At 40.0% G+C, this 23,185-nt stretch overlaps 1 protein-coding gene across 9 annotated transcripts in view; it reads right to left on the bottom strand.

Moving 5' to 3' along the window:
- STARD13 (StAR related lipid transfer domain containing 13) overlaps positions 1 to 23,185 on the bottom strand; it is a 284,897-nt gene that overhangs the window by 56,301 nt on the left and 205,411 nt on the right. Inside the window, exon 1 of one of the 9 annotated variants that reach the window (XM_086881603.1) lies at positions 15,940 to 16,194. The exons of 7 other annotated variants lie outside the window; for them this stretch is intronic. Coding sequence is in view for 1 of the 2 variants with exons in the window: in XM_023918536.2 (XP_023774304.2) it covers positions 6,463 to 6,472 (10 nt within the window). In the remaining variant the exon portion in view is untranslated. Of the gene's footprint in view, positions 1 to 6,462; positions 6,592 to 15,939; positions 16,195 to 23,185 lie in introns of those variants that run through there. One more of the 9 variants, XM_023918536.2, reaches the window with a different exon arrangement.

The raw sequence follows: 23,185 nt of genomic DNA, 5'->3' as shown, positions 1-23,185 counted from the left end.
TGGTGAGATCCCAATCTGGGGTTTCCCTCTTGGAGCCAATAACTGCATGGGGCACCTTGTGAACAAAGCCTCAGTTTCACAGTCACTGCTAACATCTTCCTATTAAGCAAGGAAAGTGTTGGTGCACAGATCCTGTGACTTTTTATAAACAGAGTCTAGAGATCAGGTAGTTATTGGTGCATTTTGTGTAACTAAAACCATGACTGGGTGTCAGACTTAGTAATTATTCTTTTTTTCCACATTCTGATGCTGGTTTGTGATTTGAATCTGGCAAACCAAATCCTACAATTCTGTTGAATTGTTTTTGTGGACCCAATTTTCCTACAGTGTAATTGTATCTACTACAGCAGTTATTCTGAATTTTGAATTAGGTTTATTTACAAGTCTCCTGGAGATCTTATACAATGGTATAATAATGATAAAATATAATAATATAATAACTATGGTATTGTAATCAGCCCTTGACTTTTAAGGTAATGCAAGAGATTGCAACTACCTAAATCTCTCCCTTCTGCTCTAAACTAAGTAGAAAACCCAGAAAATGGTTACATAGTAAAATCATTTTGATTACATACCTAAGGATGATTTAGCACCCCAATTACGCAGCTGTTGAAATTAAGTGACCTTTCTTTATTAGAGACCCTGAGGAGATTTAGAAAAAACAGTATACTATACTAATATAATTATATTATACAGTATATTCTACTAAATAAAGAGAAAGAACAAAAGGACATCATGATCTATTTAATTCTTCTGACAATGTCTGCATTAACTGATCAATGCTTAGACATGCATTGCTATTTACTGTTTGATTAAGTGTCCTCACATTCACTGGCATCAGCTAATGCATCCTTAGTAAATGGAATTTATGCAAATGCTATTTCAATTACACATTTCTACATAGGTGTCAGGAACATGCTCATATATGGAGAGCTGAGGACAAGTTCCCTCTTTTTTTTTTTTTTTTTTTTTTCTGATTGCTTTCCTGAGACATATTCATTGAATAGAATTGGTAAATTATTGAAGTATAGAAAACCACTTTCACAATGATATTAAGGAAAAAGCCTTTGCTTGTAGGATATAACTTCATGTTTTTTGCATGTATCGGGTCTTTAATTTCATCAAGCATATCACTGATATGCTTGAGCACTGATACTGTAAGAAATGAAGTTACACTTTTAAAATGTAAAAGATGAAATTGCACTTTAAAGATATAAATATAGCTGAATATTTTTAGAAGGAAATCTTTGCTTAATTTAAATGTTAGACATCATTGCAAATACCTAAAAAAGAACTGCATACATATCACAGTAAAGAAAATTTTATTTGGCACTACTGGCTTAGACATGGCTGTGAAGCCATAAATCAGACGAAGTATGTATTTGGACACTAAATTATTTTTGGACTTGGAAAATTCCAGTAATTCTATATTTTTACAGCAGTATATTCCTGTAACCTAGATCACAATCAAACGATACATGTAAAGCAATTTTGTTCTGAGGAAAAGATAAATTTAAACTCCTTCTGTAAGGGGTTCAACTGTGCAGTTCCACACTGTCTTAAAGAATAAAGCTTTTCTCCTGATCAAAATTTTCAACAGATTTTTGTCATTGAAATCACTGAACCTATATATGTCTAACATTAATTTCTATCCTTGATTTTCTGGATTGTGCCATAAAGCATGCACATTGTGGCATGTACTACTGTACTATTTACATAAAAGGCAGATCTGTAAAAGGACAACACATCCTTCATCTCTCCTGTATTTCAGCAAAATAGAGAATTCCTTACTGCTGGGCTCCTTTTTGTTTTTATTTTCATAAGTATCTTTTCCCTCTGTCTCTCCAACTGTGTTCTTTTACTGTCTTGGTTTTCACAGCAATCCCACCAATGCTCAGGGTACTTCAGTGAGTCACTGTCAAATTTAATTCCTCCATGTGCTCTGTCACTGAATTTAGGAAAATGCTGAACTCCACTGCCTGTGAAGGCAGTCACATTTTCTTCACTGGATCTTATGGAAACACAAAGTAAGGAATAACTTGATAATACCAACATCTGACTCAATACTGAGACTGATAATAACTGCACCCACATCCTGCAAAATTACCAGTTTAAAAAACATTCAAATAAATAGAGTTGCCCTCTTCTCCTCTCAAGGATGGCCATGCTCATTTTTATTTTAAAAAGAATTCATCTCAGAAGTTGAAATAAACCATGGAAAGGAAGGCCAAAGTGAAGAGTGAAAGTTCATCTAAACCACTCTCTGTCAAAACCTGCAGGACAAATATTTACTCTTCCTCAGAGGAATCCTGGATTCAGGACAATTTCTGAGATACACCTGACTAAACAGGTTGCTTTGGTCTCAGACTGGCTAGGTGGCAAATTTACAACTCTTCACTGAAGTTGATGTTTTGATGATACAGTTCCAGCTCTGTTCTCAGGAGGAGACATTAACTTGAGCAGTCTGTGGATGGAATGCGGTGCTTACTTTTCCAGACCTTGCATTTAGCTACCTCTGGATTGCCACACCTGTAGCAGAAACTCCATAAATTTCTCTTCTTTTCTTGCAAGCTGTATCTTACATTCCTGCCATGCTGGCATCTCAGCACCATTTGCATCCCTGCTCACAGAAATGTTGCCGTTTCATTCAGTGCTGCTTTCCATGGTGTGTAAGGGGTGCTGGATGATAACCTTGGCTACAGATTCATTAACCCTCACTTCTTCTGATGAGTACGAAAGTGCAGATCTCCCCAAACTGTCACAGGTTTGTTTGGTCAGAGGTCTGCATAGCTGTGAGTTTCAGAAGGCAGAAGAGTGGATTCCAGGAAAGCAAAAACACCAGTGAATGAAAAGCTAAGAATATACTTTGGGTGAAGCATGGAAGAGGGAATTGCCAGCTCCTCAAATAACTTGTTTATTTAACAGTGTCGTGTTGGGCGGAACTACGTAACTGCAATGACTCTGAGTAACTCTGAGTACTTGTGTCATGATAATGTGATGGATTATCGTGAAAGTCTACTCTCAAGGGAGCAATATGTGTGTCAGGCAAATACTGTCCTCTAAATAGCCCATGGTTATCCCACACAGGGCACAGTGAACAAAAAGGGTGCCTGACCAGCAAGGAGTATGTTCTTCCACATAAAAGAAATCCCTAAATTACAATCTTAGTGAGAAACACCTCTCCACAACAATATTCACAATGAATATTTTTATCAAACACCAGACTCTCTCACCACTAATAAATAACCTGAAGAGTACATTCCTATTTAGTATCAGTAACAATATCAGCATTTAGCCCTAAAAGCTTTTGCATTTAAAACCTTGTGAGTAGATCACAGACAATGATGACTGTGTTTCTCTGCTTTGGCAAAGAAAGATATTCAGTCAAATATATACTTGTTTATTTATATCTCTTTGAAAACATTGACAGAATTCAAAGAACAAAATCCCTCTATGTATAACCAAGTCTCTGCATTTAGCTCGTGTCTGTAATCCACAGCACATGTAAAGTAGTAAAGAAGCATTAACTAGTATTAATTAATTACTTTTTTTCAAATTGTTGTTTTTCTTCAATCTCAGGGCCTGAGCACTAATATCCCCCAATAACATTCCAAAGCATCAATGCAGAAACCCCACTCCTACCCACTGCCTGCTCTTTTCTACTTCTTTTCCTTTAGAATACTTGAAGGCTGAGGTGGCAGAACACAGAAAAGATGATATTTAGTCTCTCTTCCAATTCAGACAGGCTTTGAAGGAAAGCAGTGTAGGCTTATCCCAAAAAAACAGATTATTTTTTAGAAAATGTTTCAACTTGCACACACTGAATGTGAGCTTTACCAAAGACACCTCCTGTAGCACTTAACAGCAGCAGATCTCCTTCCTCACTTCATACCTCAGTTTCATGTTTCAGTTTACAGTCTGTCTTGATCATCCTGTGTGTGATGAACAAAATCCAAACAGGGAACTGCATGAAAAACATCCTCAAATGTCCTCTACTATTGTTTTCCATTTTTAATGCTAAGGAACATCTTATTGTGGTCAGACAAGATAAAAATACAGATGCAAAAAGAATCATTTAGAAAATTAGTCTTAGAAAAAGCTGTTACTCAAGTGTCTGTCAAGGGGATGAGGTACAATTGTTCTGTTTCATTAATTTTTAATCACATCTGGCAATTGGCCTCAAAAGCCTCCAGACTTTATGATATCTCAAAACGAAAAGGGCAAAATGCTCTCCTCCATCATTTTGGAAGACATCAGGGTATCTGTATTAAACGTAAAGCCTCTTCCAAAGCAGCCTTAAGGGCTGAATGCTAAGGGAGCTGCTTGAAGGACAGCAATTATCCCTGAGACCAGTAGCACCAGCTCATTTTGATCACAATGATACCATACCCCTAAGGCAAATATTGCTTTCAGGAGATGAAAAAATGAGAAATGACAGCATCACAAATGAGACCTCAGGAATATTAAAATGGAAGATCCCTAACTGAAATATAATAAATAGCTTTGCTTCGGGGTTTTTAACCTTTATTTATTTAACATTTATTTAGTAGTTGTTGCATCCATAAAAATAGAAAATTTGTAAGTTATTTAGATCCATTCTGCCAGACACCTTCTCAAGTAATTTTCTACTGGAAAAACCTGCACTAGCCACTAAATAAAATTTTAAATCCTAATGATAGCCAGCATGTTTTTCTAAAAAGCAGACTCTGGGCTTCCAAATCTGGCTTTACTTCTTAAATGTTATTTAACAAAATGGGCACATAGAGTTGATAACACTTTTAATAGTTTGCCACTTTTAAAGGTGGCTAAGTAGTAAATGACCAAAATAACTGTCACTTCATAGGTGCAATGTACTGATACAATGCTAACCATCTGTGAACTGTAAAAGTGTTTACTATGCTTGGTAAGTTCAGACCAAATTCATCACTGGCTGAGCTGGAACACATTAGGGATGAACTGGTAGGGTGAGTCACACATTTTCCACAAGATGGAGAAGCGATTCAATTGTTGAATTGCTCAACCAATTTCACTATAGTACTTAAAAAAATTTACAGCAAACCTCAAAATGTATTCCTTTTATATCTTCTTTCACAACACAGCTCACAGAGCTTCACTCACTAATTTCTTTGTAAGTCTTTTAATTTTCGTATGCATTACAGTATATTTCTACAACTGCTTCTTGAAGAAGTAATATTCTTATCATCTGTGTTTCTGGGGCACTCTACTGCGCCCCCCCCCCAAATAATTTCAGAATCTACTGGCCAGTTTCAGTCAAATCTGACAGGAGGAGCCACATCTTAAAGATATTACATTTTAGAAAAGCTGGTGCTGAGTAGAGGGAAGTATACAAATTAGCATTCCAGTAAAGGAAAGGCATTTGTGGGATGACCCACTATGCATGCTGAGAAGCAGCAGACAGTTGGCTGCAGAGTACACAACATTCTGCATCAGCATCAGTGTCTGTACCACTTCTCTTGCAAATATTTAAGGGATGGGAGAGAGATCTGGGAAGTGACATGGAGGAGGGAAAGGACTTGTTTTCAGTGAGGTGGGGGGAAGGAATCCAAATTCATAGGAAACCAGGCTGCACTGATGTCAGCGCTCAGAAAGCAGAAATTCATTTAGCCCAGTTTTACAATAATGTGTAAGATGGAAATAAAGGTCAACAACCACTAGTCATCCCCGGGTGATGGGCTGTTCCAAGATTTGGCAGCTCCAGGATGACTCATGCACAGAACACATCACTGCTGCATTCTTCGCCAGTGCTGCAGGAGTGACCGCATAATGTCCCCACAGTACAATGTCCTCACACTGCTCTCAGCCCCATCCCTCTCTCACTCCCACTGCTTTCTTCTTTAGAAAATCCAAGAGAAGAAGATAGTGAAGGGCTGTGTCACAGAGTAGGAGTTCTGCAGCTTACCCCTGCCCTGAGCTACCTCCACATTTGTCTAGGTTCAAAAAATCTCCTAGAAGAGTAATTTGCAAGAAAGGGCCTTGGAGCATTATATTTCCTAGTCCTACAGATCTACCAAGCTCCAGCATGAATGTCTCCAGAGGAGACAGCAAAAATGAGGACATAATTATGGCCATATCAAATCATCAAGCAACCAGCAATTCCCCAAATACACATCAAATCCAACATCTCTGCAGACCCATCCTCTGTTTCACAAACCATTTCACAATGAAAGGCTGTACAAAACCCATCTTTTATCCATACCAGCCAAAAATATGTAATATATTAACAAGAACAAAGCTTTTACTCAGCACTTTTTGTGGCATGAAGAGACAAATTTGCACAACTATTGTCATCATTTATATTTCATTACAAATCCAAAATCACTGACCTTGCAACAGTGATGCTGAAATGTTAAATGACAAACTAGCTGGTGCCCTACAGAGCTTACAGTCCTCACAGACAGGCAGAGAAGGAAAGGATAAAAAACCAAAAGCATGGAGACTTACGGATGGTCATCCTACGACGGGAGGAATTTAGCTCTTCTGAGTTAAATGTAGGAGATGTAAGCTCAACCCACTCAGAACAAGTAGAGCCCAGGACTGCCTCTCTCTTGGGGGAGTGCTCTCATTCTTGGGCTATTATGCAAGAGGAAGATAAGTCACATCCATCTTCAAATGAGTAAAACCCAACTGCATGGAGCTGCCAGCATTTATTTCCTATTGTTCCTCTATAATCCCAGTGGAAGAGGTATTAACTTGAATGAGGTAGACTGAATCATTCTTGGGGAGGTAGGTGGCTGGATGGATGGATGGATGGATGGATGGATTTATGGATGGATGGATGGATGGATGGATGGATGGATGGATGGACAGATGGAGAAGAGGAACAGATCTGCCTCATATTTTCAGTAAGCAACTCCTGCTCTCCTTAGACTGTATAAGGAATTTAAGCAGTTGTGACATATTGACTGGACCATCTGCTTAATCCCAGGTACCTAAATCTTGAATTAAATGGAGTGGGTTCTCCATAAGAAACATAGTCTCTCTAGTAAATGCCACTGTTCCTTGATTTTTCAGACAAATACCATGGTATCGTTAATTACAGTGAGCCTGACTTGCATCTGGAATGAATTAGTGTTGCTGCTGCCAATGACTGACCTAGAAAATCCATGTAAGACCATTGCAAGAAAATGAGGCTCTGTGTTAGGTGGGGCCTTATTGCTAGGAAGACCTGTTGCTGATTGTTTTAATCCAAAAGATTAAAAACATTATTCCAAATTATGCTCTCTGACTTAGCACAGTAAACAACCTTCAAAATCACAATTTAGTAACAGTGCCTTTTGTCCCTGCTTGCTATCAATGGCAGACTCTTTTCTCTTTCTTTTTTCAAAGTTATCCAGAAGAATACAACAGGATAGACCTAGGAACCAATTGCTTTTTCAAAAGTAGAACATAATTTAATATTTACAACAGAGAACAGAAGAGCGTGGGTTTTCTCTGACTGTGGACTTCTTGTAATTTCACTGAAGATAAATATTTAGATAGCAACCAACGGGGTATTTAATTGTCAGGAACTATTATATTTAAAGAAAGTGCTAGAGATTTTCAGACTTGTTTCCCTACATGTGCTGACAACCCATTCCCATCATTTACCTTCTGGATGATATATAAATACAATCACTGCTGTAATTCGTAAATTGTTAACATTAGGACTGCAGGGATGGCTGTTTTCAGTTGTACATTCAAAAAAAAAAAAAGACAGATTTTACATCAGCATCTGGCTGACCTTCATTACTTTCCCATCCACTATTTGTACCCCTCCTCCTTCTCCTTGGCCTCTCTATTTTTTTTCTTGTTGTGCCCCTGTCTGATTTCATCATGGAAGCTGCACACCCTGACTGCTCTTGGCTCCTGTGATACTCATAAACCAGGAGACAAATAAACACAGGGGGAAAGGACAAAACCAAAGTAGGAAGAGATCTGGAAAACCCAGCTATGTGGATCCTCCAGCTGTGCACATAATTAGTCCATGGCACCATCTGAGCCAAGACACAGCATCCCACCTACTCCTTCCATCCTCTCCCCTGCTCAGTTTGTGTGAAAATTAAAACTCTTCAGGTCAGGACCATAACTTCTCATAACCGTGACCAGCACTCACAGAAATAGGACTGGTGATGGGACAAGTGTTTTGCTAAATGACACTGTGAGGAACTAACCCATAGATCTGACAAACCTACCACGGGTGGAATAAGGGTATAAGAGCTCAATTTCAGGAGCTATTGTCAGTACTATTTACTCTTTGGGGGAAGTTTTTCACATCACAGCTTATCTTAGTGTCAAATAAATTCTATAATAATATCTAATTCAAAGAGAGTCTGAGAAGTGTTGCTACTTGGAACTTCAAATCTCTGGAGGAAACGCACCCTGAAGGCACCTAATAACTGGAATTGCATGGGTAGAGTCTCCAGTTGGTTACCAGTGAAGTTACAGATTAGATACTAGGTTAACATATGCAGCAAAACAAGTTGAGTAAGAAATGCATGTATCAGTAGAAATGTATTTAATGACTTTATCGGCTTGTCTTTGTCAAATTCTGTTGGGTTTTGAGTACAGACACAGAAATACCCCCTAAAGGATCTAAAGAATGTTATTTCTCATATCAGAAAAATAATTTTACTCAGAGAATAAGGAAATGAATCAACTTCTCGTGAAGAAAAATGACCTTGTAAGATGATGCAGCTCTGAACCAAATTACATATATTCTACTAATCAATAAAATACAGTTGTCAAGGCAACACTGACATCAGAAAGTGAAATACAGAGGTCTGTCTTACATAAACACATACACATACCAATATGTTATGTGAACTTTTGTAATCTAGCAATGACTTCAAGGAAAAATATGTTTTTACAAAAGAACACATATTTTCCCAGGCTTGATAGATTCTTGTGTAAGAGCTTTTATGAGATTTTAGACAACTTGCATTTTGTTTGATAGTCTTTGTTCTTGTACTTTTTTTTAACTGGAAAAGAAATATTGCAAAAAAACCCTGCTTTCAGTGAAAATTTATTCTTGCTATAAAAGTAATTTAAAACAGTGACAATTGGATGGGAGTTAAAACTCAACCAAAGCATTTGAATATGGATACTGAACACAGTTTAGACTAAAAAAATATTGAATTTGAAGATCCTATTTGTATTATATTATGCAGACTTCAAGGGACAAGTTCTGAGTACTAAAGATTAAAGACTAAATAAGAAAGGATTTTCTTCTCACAGGTCTTACAATTCTCACTGCATGTGTTTTTCACCTGCAAAGTAAGTTCTGCTGCCTTATTCAACAACTATTAAAAGCCCAGAGAGCTGAGTGGAACAAATCACAGAGCGAGATGTTATTGAGCATGACTATAGGTGATACGAGCCAGCCCCCTCTAATCTCTGATTCTGCATTTAATTTGAACAGATCATTAAATTATTTCATAGCTTTCCACCAGAGCCCCTCAGTACATCTGCAGGCTGTTTATTTCACTGTAGCTAAATAAAGCCCAGGTTTCCTGGCAATGTTAACAACTTCTTGCCACTTTTTTGGAAAAACTGTGGACAATACCTTCTGGTCACAGAACACCACCTCATGGCTTAAAATTAGCCCTAAATTACTGCTCATATTTCACCTACCTGTGTGCTCAGCCACCTGAAGCTGGCAGATAATTTTCCCAACTTGGATGCCATAGCAACCAGGGTTGAGGAATCAAGGCAGAACTATACCTGTCTATTGAATTTGCTCTGGAAGTTAGTGTGGACAATATAAATGTAATATAAATAAATAATATGAAACATAAAGATGTTTGACTGCTGCCTCAGAGGTCTGCAAGCATGCTCATTGTAAGTACCAGGCCTTCAAGACCCTATTTTCTGAAAGATCGTTTTCAAACAATTTTTTAAAATGAACTGGTTTAGCTCACTTAGCATCTAAATTCACTGAAAAACTCCTTTGGAGATATCCCACAGAGATCTGGGTCAGCCTGCTAATTTACAGCTCAGTTTAAAAATGAAGATAAATCATTATGCAGCTGTCTGAAATAGTCTTGTAACTGCAAACCCATGGTGTTCTTACAAAAAACTGAGAATACAGGATGGTATTTTCAGGTATGTATGAGCAATTATAGCCTAAACAAAATAGTGTCTCCATTCCTCATTGGGTTAAATGATGAAAAGACTGACTGTTATGTGTGATTACCTCTATTAATTTGGATGTACAAATTAGACACGTTCCTGCAGGTCTGTGGAGATTAAATGCACTATGTAAGTGCTAAATATTAACATAAGTCTGCATTTTGAATTCAGTGGTTCAGAAGTGCAAGAGAGGTAATCATTGTGCCTCTATCAACCACATTCATGTCTGGTTATCTTGTGTACATGTTCTTGCAAACCAAATTAATGCAACAGAGCTGCTCATGCAGGTCATTAGTCACTGGTGGAGGGATGTGACAAACTAAATATCTCCTGAACAAATCTCCTGAATCTTTTGCCCAGAGGAGTTGTGGATGCCCCATCCCAGGCAGTGCTCAAGACCACGTTAGGTGGGGCTTTGAGCAACCTGATCTAGTAAACAGTGTCTCTGCTCATGGCAGGAATTTGGAATTAGATGATCTTTAACGGCCCTTCCAACCCAAACCATTCTATGCATCTATAAGTCTATTAAACCCTTCTTCTGTGGCAAGTGAGGGCCCATCTGCTGCTCTAGGTGTACCAGCTGGGATGCACAGGCACAGGAGAGATACAGAAGGAGCAATGCCTCCATGCTATGCTCTGCTGTGCTGGAAAAGAAAGCACAGAGGCTCTTTCTGGAACTGGAGTTCAGGTATAGAAATGGGGGTCCCAAGGACATGGGCAGCAGAAAGTAGGTGTAATCTCCAAGTATTTCCTTGAAATGAAGCCAGTTGAGACCATGCTGTGACTTTTCAATGGAATATCAGTGCTCATGGCTGGCAAAGGACTGCCATTTGCAGTTTTTGTCCCTGCTCAAAGCTTGTATAACAAGTGCTGAAGTACCCAGTGCTCCTATTTCCCACAAAGTCACCTTGAATTGAAGGTGTTTCATTGAAGGGGTAAGTTCAGCATCACTTCTCCCATCAGCACTCCATGAAGACGCTCCAGCCACCAACCCCTTTTGCAGGATTGCTGGTTCCCAGGCTCCTTCTGCCCAAACTGTTGGATGCACTGACAGATTTCAAGAACTAAGACAGCCCTAATTAGTGATTTCACAAGACCTTCCATTCATTTGCAATTCAGTAACTCAATTCCACTTTTTAGAGACATCTACCACTGGTTTTACCATCTCCACAGAAGTTCCCTTCATCAATCTTTTCCTTTTGTCTATAGCATCCACAGATATAAGAGGAAATTTTACGTGACACAAAGCAATTCTGTTTTACTGAGTCTACTTGCCTTCAAAAGCATCAATAAATCAACAAACCAGAGGTAATTAAGGAACAAAAACAATGCTAAGGGATTAATTTAAATACATAAACCCTGGAACACTCAGGACTCAACCTCAGCCCATCCTGTCTGTCCCTGTGCAAAATGTTTAAACAGCAAGTGAGCTTATCTCTTCTAGATGTGTTTGGTGGATGGAAACTGAATTTCATGTAGCTTCCCTGTCTTTTATCTGCTTACATCAGAACCCTATTATTATTTTAACCTTACAATGACTTAATTAAAGTAATGTCCCAGCCAAAAAAAAAAAAAAAAAAAAAAAAAAAAAATTGCCTGGGTGGCCTGAATATGATACCTCCATATTTTTTTATGAGGTGACCTTTCTGAGTTCAAGAAACCATGTTTGATCACTGGTTTTGAGTGGGAGTTTTGCTTGTGAGGATTATGAGTGCATTACAAGGAAAGCATACTTGATTTATGCATAATTTTTCACTGAAGGTACAAAACAAGTAGCCATCAGCTTAATGCCACTTAATGCTGAAGGCTTTAAAGGGTCACATAAAGCCATCCTTTTTATGGAAAGCAAACAATCACGATTCTAGGTTAGGGTTATAAATGAGTAAGTAAATCACTTACGCATTGCATTCAGTTGGCCCCCACTCTGGACTCGTTTAGTACATAACAGCTTGGCTGTTGCCGTATGTCTTGCGCAGACATTCAGTGGGTGGTTTCATAATGTTCCACGGCCTACAGTGCACCTTTTTTTTTTTGTTTTCTTGTTTAATCTAATTTACTGTTTTTATCAATATCTGATAAGAAAACAAGAGGCAGCTGTAGCTTTACCACCCGCCCCATGCTTGTCATGTGCTGTATTACAAAGTACAAACGGACAAAATTTTAAACATGGGATGATATGCAACATGCCTAAAATATGGCCTGAGATATTTTATTTGTAAGATTTATTTGTAAGAACTTGCACCTCTTTTGTGGTGGCCACATGAAAAACAATTCTGTGTAATGAAGAGATTTAAGAGCTGACTAATAAAAATGTAGGGACTGCATGGGCAGCAGACTAAAAGGCTGGAGCCGGAGCACACCACCCTACCAATTCTCATGGAAGAGGAATGATCAAGGGCTAAAAGTCCTCAAATGTGCTCCAAATTACTAGGAGAATGCAGTCCCATTGGATGGAAAACAAACTTGCATCAGCTTAGACCACTGTTTTCCTTTCCTGCCCAAATTCAAGATTAAAGGGAGACGCTGGACTTAGAGTGGATCTGTTTACCACCACTCTCTCTCTCAAGGAAGAGACCCCATCAACGACCCCATGATAAAGACAGATCTAAAAAAGTAACTGGAGCACTAAATTCATTCTGGATCATCAGGCAATTACCAAGGAAGGTAATTGGTACCTTCCCCTGAATACCCACTGTCCTCTTGAGTTATAGATACCAAAAAGCAGGAGAGGCTCAAACTAAATTAATGAAGAGCAAAAGCAGCTATCCCTCTGTGAGGGTGCCAACAGGGAAATGCTCTGTGGGAGGATAACCAAAACATGTAGTGTGTGAAAAGGAAGTGAAGGAAATTAAGGAAATAGAAAAGGTAACAATTAATCTAAATTCTTGTAAACTTACAAATCCAAATCCAAAGTCAACACATGTTTTTACTAAACAAAATGTCTGATAGCCATAGGAACATCCTCAAAACACAGAGACAGAAAATGAGTGCATGTCAAGATGGCATGAGGAGCAGTGAGACTGAAGAACCCGAGTGGGCTGAATGACAGTGCATGGCAGGGTGCTGTCCAGGAGAGAGGTGATGCTGAGTTTATTACTGGGATGCTGTTCAGGCACAGTGCTTAACTGCTCCTACTGCTCTGACAAAAATACTTAGTAAATATAGGAAACTTCCTCAGCAGTTAGGGTACATTACATATCTTTCCTTTCCTTCCTTTCCCTTTCCCTTTCCCTTTCCCTTTCCCTTTCCCTTTCCCGTTCCTTTCCTTTCCTTTCCCGTTCCTTTCCTTTCCTTTCCCTTTCCTTTCCTTTCCTTTCCTTTCCTTTCCTTTCCTTTCCTTTCCTTTCCTTTCCTTTCCTTTCCTTTCCTTTCCTTTCCTTTCCTTTCCTTTCCTTTCCTTTCCTTTCCTTTCCTTTCCTTTCCTTTCCTTTCCTTTCCTTTCCTTTCCTTTCCTTTCCTTTCCTTTCCTTTCCTTTCCTTTCCTTTCCTTTCCTTTCCTTTCCTTTCCTTTCCTTTCCTTTCCTTTCCTTTCCTTTCCTCCTTCCTCTCTCTATCTCTCTCTCTCCCTTTCTTTTTCACTCTCTCTGTCAATGAAAATCATCTTGACTGTACTAAGTGGTTATGTCTGGGAAACTGGATGGAGGACACACAACAATTTTCCCTTTCCCCAGGTTTGTTATGTGATCCTGCACTAGACTTGACATTGTAATCATTAGTATAGGACCCTGTGAAGAGCCTAAAGGGTACCAAATGAAGTAGTATTGTCAATTGAAAAATCCATTTTCCTTTCTGTTTTTGTTAGCACAGTAGCAGAGTACTTACTGACTAGAAAACATATCCTCCACCCTCTTGTTTCATCATATGAAAATCTTGGCACTCATTCCCTGCAACATGAAAGCAAATGCCTTGTAGACATGCCTGGTATATAACAAGTGCCTGTCATGCTGTGATGTGAGCTGAATTGATTTGAAGGCAAACACCTTGACAGACAGGCCGTCAGAGCACACATAAAAATAACAGAGAGATACATGAATAACACTAATGTACAGCACATCTCTGTTGTTTCTAATGTGCTGGCAAGCTCTTTATATAAATAAAAAATTGACAGTAATTGTGGCTATTTTAGCAACAAATGTCAGAAAAATAAGTATCATCACCCTAGCATACACATTTCATGTGCTCAAGAGGGGCAAGCTATTTCTTCAAGCCTCTCACACTGAAAACAGACTTTCCCCCCAGACCTTTAATGAAGTCTTTCCTCCCTCTTCAGTATCAGCACCCACCACCAGCCAAGCTTTTGGCAGGTTACAGAGACCTGTACCCATTTCTGTCCATTCCGCTTCAAACCTCTGCAAATCATAATTTCCAGAAGATGCCTGGCACTAGCAGAAGCACAACTTGCAACTCTCAGCTTGCTGAGACCCAGAAAAAAGCAGCAAACCTCTGGCTGTGTGCAGTAGCAAATGCAGCAGCAAGACATGTCCAGCATGGTCCCTTCAAAAGGTGCCAATAACCTCAACCAGAACAGGATGTCAGGATAATGCAAAGAATCCACTTTTTGCCCCAGTTGTCCCTGCCATCAGTCACTGTGACCCCTCCTCCTACGTAAATGAAATCAATCAGCAGGGATTTCTGTAAAATACATAAAACAGTCATCTTCCAGACTCTACCAGAAGATAAATGGTTCCAGACATTGGACTGCAGCCATTTTCCCACACATGCTACAGTGTTTTGTCATCCATATTGGGCCATAATAGTGAGTGGGTTTTACTTTTTGGGTTTTTTTTCCTCAGTCAGCAGCCAATGCTTCTGCTTCTAACTCGTACACTAAAACCACAGCAACAAGAGTAATTTTTCTGTACAGTTTATGTTAGAACAGTTTCACTCCCAATCAGACAGTCTGGGGTCTTGTACAGAACTTTGACACTTTTCTGCTACAGATAATATCATCTTACCGCTCCCAGCTGGAGCTCCACAAACCTTTTTAGGATTAAAGCATATCACCCCAAATACAAGCCACTGAAGTGAAACGAGCATGAAATTATGAGCAATGCAAACCTTATCTGAGAACCTGCTAACAAGAAATAATAGGATTGCTTACAATATCTCATGCTGGCTTTTGTGCTAATTTCAAAGGAAGATACAAGTATATGACAAAAGATGCATCACAGTGTGAGTTTTCAATTAATTTCAACATATTTTCAAGCAAGTCCTTAATAATCTGTTAGTATAAAATGCACTTTGGAAAGAACCATGGGGCTTTTTCATTATTAAGAAATGTGCAACCAAATTCTATCCTTAATTAAATCAGGAGCAATTTTATTAACTACAGTAGACTTAAACCTGACTTACAACAGTGTAACTGAGGGTAGGATTTAGCCCCGGGGTGTTTATACACTGTAGTTCCAGTTAGTTTAGATCTATTTGGGTGGGAACTCCTTTCCCCTTTCCAGAAAAAATATTCTTGCCTACCCTTCTTCACCTCGCAGCTGGGGCCAAAACAGCCTTTTCTTCTAAGATATTTTTCTGAAAGGTTATAAGCAAACCTTATCCTCGACAGGAGGTGACCTTATTAAACAAAAAAATGCACCCTCTGAAGTAAGGGACACCAGCAGTTTTAAAGTTTGTTTACCACTTTTTAAACAAACACCTTAAACAGATAAGCTTATTTACATCTTACAAATAAATAAAAACTTTAAGTAAAAGCCATTTAATACAGGAGCTACTTATGTCTGTTTTCAAAACTGAAAAGCCCTTTCAAACAGTATTAGCTGCTGTATTAAACATCCCTGCTCCAGTACAGAAACTTACTGTCCACAGATATCCTTGGGCTCCACTGCACCTCTGAACCAAAATCACTTTCTTCTTTACTTCATTTTCTGCTCTCCTGAAATCGGATTCCCAGTTCCTGACAGATGGCTCCTCTGTCACCGAGCTCTGCTTCCGCCTCCTTATCGCTGCCAGCTAATACTTCCACGATGCTTAGCTGTTGTCTGCGGAGCTGTGCTCTACATCATTTCTACTCTGATCAATGCTCCGCTTGGTTTTAGGTTGGTTTCTAGTCCCGCCTCCTGCTCTTGAAGAAACGAAAACTCACAGCTGGATTTTCTATAAATCATCCCTTTTAAGAGTGGCTCAGCAAGTATGGCAAATACTACAGCTAAGACCTGCTGCTCTATTTGAAACTTCAAAAACAATTCCTCATCTTAATGATGCACACATGAAAGTTAATCATGTACTAAAATCACTAATACTGAAAAATAGTGGCCAGATAATTGTGACCTTCAGGGCTTGGATGCTGATTAATGTAATACAAAACTCCTCTCTGTTCCATGGGGAGGGGGGGATATGGTAAAACCCGCTGCCTCGATGAACTGCTTTATATAGTGCTGTGCTTTGACCAGGAGCTTGTCATTCTTACAAAGATAAATTTACATTCGCAATACAGAGCTTTCTGACAGACCAGCCCAGTGTACATACTGTTTAGGCTAGCAGCCCTAAACTTGAAAGAGACTTTACCATCACAGCAGCTCCTCTGAAGTGTGGGCAGGAAATACTTTTATTTTCTGCACAGCACTGAGTGCACTACACAGCACTGAGCTCATTACCATGTTTAACAAAGCGTGGAGTGTAAAAGCAAGGTGGTACCATAAAAACAGCACTACGAACTTTGTTCCCATGAAAACAGAAAAACAGAGCCTAGTTTCTGTAAACTGGTAATTGTTCTAATCCCCCACCCTCCAGATCTTCTTAAGAAACTGTGCTGTGGAAATGAAAAATGACTGGACAGATCTGGATACAGTCTGAATGGGCTGTGAAATCCTGGTGTTTTCTCTAGGGCTCTTCTATGATAAGAGCTGCATCCCAGCTAAAGTGCTGCCAAGGCTAAAACCAACTCCTTCCTTACTAACAGCTGCCTGTGTCCTGGTAGCCCATGAGTTCCCCTGACTGCAGTCCACACTGGAGAGCAGCTGAGCTGCTGCTGAACTCCTTGGGCTTCTGACTGGGGAAGTTGCAAGAGCAGCACGTGCCAACAATGGGTCTTCACCAAGTGTGCCGCTCGACTCCCAGCAAGCTGGGACCCTTGGGCTTCTCCTGCCAGCTGCTGGAGCTGGACTACTGCATCACTAGACTTCTGTAAGTGGATTGTATCCCTTTTTGACTCTTGTCCACCCTACCCTACCGTGTTCCAAAAATGCAGTGGAAAAACACCAAAAAAAGCACTTTTGTCTATTTATTCCGACTCTCTAATCACTTCATTACGTGCCCCACAGTTCTCCCAAGTTCAGTTTTTCCACGTGATAGATGACTTTGTGGGCTTCTGTCAGATCCAATTTGACTCTCTTTTTTCCCTGAAGCTCAAGAATTGTCTCTGTTTCATTCTGGGGCGGGTCAGCCTTTCTGCTCATCCCTGTAGGTATTGCTGCTCCCATAAGCACTGCAGCCAGCCCTTTAGTTCTCCTGACAGAAGCTGATGCCACAGCACCCGAGCTCAAGCCTTGCTCCCAGTCCATGACTGATATTGTTGAAAATATTCTCACTTTCTTTGCTTTCAGTTCTGCAGACAGTAAGTGAGGACAGACAGTTGTCACCTTGATCGCCACCACCATGGCATGAGTGACCTGCACATAAGAATTTCAGAGCAACCACACCAGACTAATTTCCAAATGGTTACTAGCCTGGCAGCCCAGGAGAAAGCAGTATGGATTAAGTAGCCAGGAATGTTCTGAGCCGAGGATAACACCACTCTGATGCAGCTACTACTTTTTAAACCAGCAGCCATAAGACACAGGTCCTGGGCCCCATCCAAGCTGTGACTCAGATCTGAAGTGCTGCAACGACAGTGCTCTCCTGTGGATGCACTGGTTGATCAGTGCCAGTAATTTGATGATGGAGAGTGAAATGAGTGTGGGCAGAGCACTATCCCTGCACCCAATCCAAATATGTAATGGTAAATATAGCAAATCTGCTTTCCAGGTGCTGTGGTACATTCAGTACTTATCAGCTGTCAAAAAACCCCCACATAACCGATTAAAATTACTTGTTTGACCTTTAAAATGTACTTGAAAATCCATAAATGAGAACCATTAGTAGTACATATCCACTTGAATAATAACAGAAATTTGAATCTCTAGCAAAGGTTTCCAAAGAGATTAAATAGTCAACAGCACAGTGTGACATGCACTATATGGATGGAGATCTTCCAAGGACTTTTATAGAGCATTTTGTTTAATGTCTGGAGTAATGTTTGTGGTACAGAGGGCAAGAATTCCTCTTTCTCTGTCCTGAGACTGAGAACCATCACCTGAATAGCAAAAAAAAAAAAAAAGTTTGCTGCAGATGGAAATAAATATATCTATTCTACATCATCCTCCATGTGCTTTAGTTCCAGAAAGTGCACTGAGTTATTTGGAGATGAAAGGGGATGCTGCTACCACTGGTGAGTGTTCATTTCACAGGCTCAAACTAGAGCAAATCCTCAATAAGGCAGCAAAATATGGTAGCAGAGATGAAGCTTTATCAGGACTTTTTCTCTCTGCAAATCTTTTATTGGGCCACACTACTTTGCTAATTGTGAACACAGCCCTACAGCAGCACACATTATTTCTTCTTACTATCAGATTTTGCTTTACTAAGACAGAATGCATGAGACAGATGTGGGAAAGCCTTGAGTTCTCTGAGAAGAAACAACCGGTATGAGGACACTGATGGAAAGGTGAGCAAGGTGAAGATGCTTGTCTATGAGGACAAGCACTTGTCTCTGCCTACAGATCCTCTGCACCACTGCTCTGCAGCCTTCCTTCTCTGATAGTCTGAACATCCATTTTCAGCTGAAACTTCTCCACTGCCGAGCTACACTCGGGTTCTCCAGCTCAAGGTCGCCTCATTAGTTTTCATCATCCAGCTGAAGGCAACAAGGCCAGCCAGGAGATCTCTGGATCCTGGAGACTACAGCACAGCCCTGCTTCAGTCTCCTTAGATAAAACAAACCATTTCCCCTCTAATAGCTTTTCTGATCCCCTGATGAATGGGGGCTGGATCATGGGGAACAAGAACTGAGTGCAGCACTGCAGATGTGCCCCCCTGTGCCACGTACTCACCTCTCCCATGGGAATACACTGCCTGACAAAGCCAATGGCCAGGCTGCACTACCAGCCCATATTTTGGGAGTGACTTGCAATTATTCTCCAGTCTGCAAACACACTCAAGCCTTTGATCTCCTATGTTGCTCCCAACTGCCAGCCTCCCAGTTTCTGCTAGTATTTCCTGCTGCTGCTCCCTAATCACGCTACCACACCACTGATAATCGCGGTACAACTGCAAACTGAGGTGCCTGCAGAGGAAAGGCACATGGAACATGACCCCTTCCTTTCATCCCACTTTCTTACTGCATGTCCTCTGCTGATCCTGGCAGATTCTGGTGGGAAACTTGAAGCAAAGGTTTTGCTTTGTGTTACCAGGAATGGACAAACCCTGTTTTCAGGTTTCTCCTAGAAACACACTCATATTTTCTCCCAAAGATGATGGAATTTGATACGTTATAGAGATGAGGGAACATGAAGTCCTGCATCATTTTCATCAAGAAGACAAGGGGAAAGGAAAAATAATACTGGGTTATTACTATTTGAAACTCTGCGTCAAAATGGTTATTTTGAGGAAAAATCAAAATAAAAAACCAAATTGGAAACTTCTTATCTAAAACAGAAAACTGTAATATGTTGAGTGGGAGATTTTCCCCTGGGCAGCTTTCATACAGTAGATGCTCTTACCTCTGACTGCTATTTTCCAAACAGATCCTTAACTATTTGTCATTCATTTAGTATGGTGACTGTTGTGTAAATCAGAACAGTTGTGCAATTTCTACCTAATGAGAAAACCATACACTTTTGCATTTTAATATCAAACACATTCTTCAAAGAATCAAAATATGCATTACCTAACTTACTTTTCAGAAAAAACCTCTTTCATTTATATTTGATCCTCATTTAGTTTTTTCTTCTGCTGGAAAATCTCTGGAGTCAACATGGCATATCTCTGTGTCACATGTGTTCCCTTTAATAGCCAACATAAATGTTTTTCAGCTCTGGACTCTACAGCTTGAGTCTCACTTATGAAAGCCAAGCAGAGCCTCTCTGCTTTACTCATCACGCGACCAAAGGACTGCCGATCTGCTGGTCGTCTACGGGCAAAGCAGGGGCTCCCAGAGCCCGGCCTTACACAATTCCCTTCGGTTTGATCAAACTGATCAGCTGATAAATTCCATCCTGATTCCAAATGCTCTTCAGCAAGCTCCCAATATTTTTCCTATCCCAAGGACCAGCGGTGCCACGCTCGATGCAGTGGCACCTCTGGCCAGCGGCCTCTGTGCTCCTGCGGGCTGGGCCTGGGACAGTGCGGCTGAACGCTCCTGCTGAGGGGACACTGTGTGGCATGGCATCTCAAACCCCCTGAAAATAGCACTTGCCATGCTTCAGTGACAGCAAACCCTGTTTAACAGGAGGTTCACTTTGTGGGTGACAGAGGCACAGTATTTCATTAGTATGTTAAAAGCTTCAAAGACCTCAGAAATAAAAATTCTTGGAATTGCTGCATGAGTCAAAACTTTAAGAAGTTTATGTTAAAATATGAATCACTGGCTTGCTTCAAGGGAGGAAAAAAAATTCTTGTTTTCAGCAGAAAGTTAATTTGGTGTCCTGAAAATCAGTAATTAAAAACACCATTAGTAGACAATAATCATCTGCAGTGCTAGTTTCCCTCTGTACATAAAAGGTTTTAAAAGGACAGAGTAAGATAGAAAAGTTCAGCATCAGCATTTGCCTCAAGATCCAATGTACCCAGGGACTGGCCTAGCATCCTGCGTGCAGGGAAATGAGAGCTAGAAAAGATATTTTTGTTGCTGTGAATAAAAGTTGGATTTCTGAAGCTATATGCCTGCACCACTTAAAATTAACTTGTTCACTAACAAACCTGAAATGTCATCCCGAGGGACAGCACCACCATCGCTATCATCCCCTATGCACATGTCAGAGAAAAGTGCTACCACCCTGGGCAGAAAATGCAGCCACTCTTTGCTGTCTAACAACACAAGGCTGGAAGCAAAGAATATGGTTTCCAAATTAAACAGCAGGAGTAATTTCTGCCAACAGGATGTAATTACTCCTCTTGTAAAAGAGCTGTGGAACACTTAATGGTTTCGAGCGCTAATACATATGGAAACAGAGTGTTCCACAAATACCCAGCCAAGTGCTAGAGCACCACTGGCTTGGGGAACAGTAAAAGGCCGAGAACACATCCTGTACTGCCTAAGACTTCAAGGGCCTCCTTCCAAATCCTGCTCTAGTGGGACTGCTGAAGTTTCTGTAACAGGAATGGTCACTTCCCAGGGTGAAATTTCTTGTCTCTTACAGCAGCAGTAGTAAAGGCAGATGACTGTGTCACAGCACCAAGTACAGATTTATCACCATCATATCTCAATGCCAGGTCTGTGACTATTTCAGGTAATTTATCTGACTAGACTGCTATCTCCCCAAACATCTCTTTATGAGGAAGCAGCATCTGAGACTATGTTAAATATGTCAAGATAATTCCATAGGATATATGGAATCTCAAAGTTGATGTGATACTGATACTAATTTTCTTAAGGCCTGACCAAAATACATTTCCAGGTCAGAAACAAATAACAGCATCTAAATGCAGACATTTTAAAATTATGGCCAGAACATCTCCAGCGTCAAAAGCCCCTTCATAGAAAGCGTATTTGTTGAGTGAAGGCCTTAAATACCCTATGGCAACTCAGCTCTTACATTTACATGCAAAAATTCACAGCCATACTTAGGATAAGAGACAAGCAGATCCTCCACAAAGCGGCTCTCCTGGTACTAGTTTTTTTACTACCTTTACAACTGCAGACTGGAGCTTGAGAGTACACAAATATCCCAGCACCTCCTCCTTCACTTCCACTGTAAACATGAGTTTTTCACAACACATCCATCTACATAAAACCTCCTGCAACAAAGCCAGCGCCACTCACACCTCTCACAGAGTATCATGCATTTCCCAGATATTTTAGGGTGAGATTTGTTAAAATTAAGAACAGTACTTCTTATCACAGGAGAAAATTGTCCCTAACCACAAAGAAAAAATAAAGTTTTTACGCACAGACTTGCCTCAAACATCAGCAGGAAAAAATGCTTACATGCTGACCACTCATCTGAGGAACTGCTCTGGAGCTTAACAGGCTTTAATCAAGACATCAGAGGTTTATTTTGAAGAAGCACTTAGGGGAATGGGCATGATTTTTCCATGATAGCAATGCTGCTCTCATCCTCACACTGACTTAAGAGAAAGCAAATGAGTCTGGTTGGTGACTATTTCATTATATAAAATTAATTTTTTAAGCACGCAAAGATTCTTTTTGAGCAAAATTCAGCATGACTGAGGTATGAAACATTGTCTTCCTGACCTTTCAGAAATCCAAAAAACTTGACACTTTTTTCTTTGGTCAGTTATGCTATTGACAAAATCATTTTCTTTCAACACACACATGCACAAAAAACTTTACTAAACATATTTCTATTACCATTATCCTTCAGATCTTTTAGCATGATTTACAGAGGGGGAAAAAAATGAAAGAAAAACAAAAACTGGCAGTACATTATGCAGCTTTGGGCAAAGAAGATGATGGATTCGCCCAAAGTAATTTCCTGAAAAGTGAGATTTGTTATAAGGATCTTGATTATGTATGTCAGTGCTGGGAAGGTACCCAGACATGTGAGACTATCATTTACAACCAATGCAGCCAAGGTAGAGGCCACTACTGGGTTTTAGAAATGAAGAGTATTAGTACAAGGGAACAGAAAGAAAGGATTTTTCAGAAGAGTTGGAGACAGCAATATTTCATTTAACTTACAGTACTCTACTACCTCCTAAGATGGTCCAAATTACACCTATTTCTGCATACCACACTTGGTGAATGATGCCACACTTGGTCTTGTCCTCTAAATCTCTTGGCAAAAGCAACAAAGTCTTCCTAGCACTAAAAGGCCACATTGCGGTT

The sequence above is a fragment of the Cyanistes caeruleus genome, chromosome 3 (genome assembly GCF_971803275.1).
Source record: "Cyanistes caeruleus chromosome 3, bCyaCae1.hap1.1, whole genome shotgun sequence".
In the NCBI taxonomy this organism is placed as follows: domain Eukaryota; kingdom Metazoa; phylum Chordata; class Aves; order Passeriformes; family Paridae; genus Cyanistes; species Cyanistes caeruleus.
This window is presented reverse-complemented; position numbering and strand designations above follow the sequence as displayed.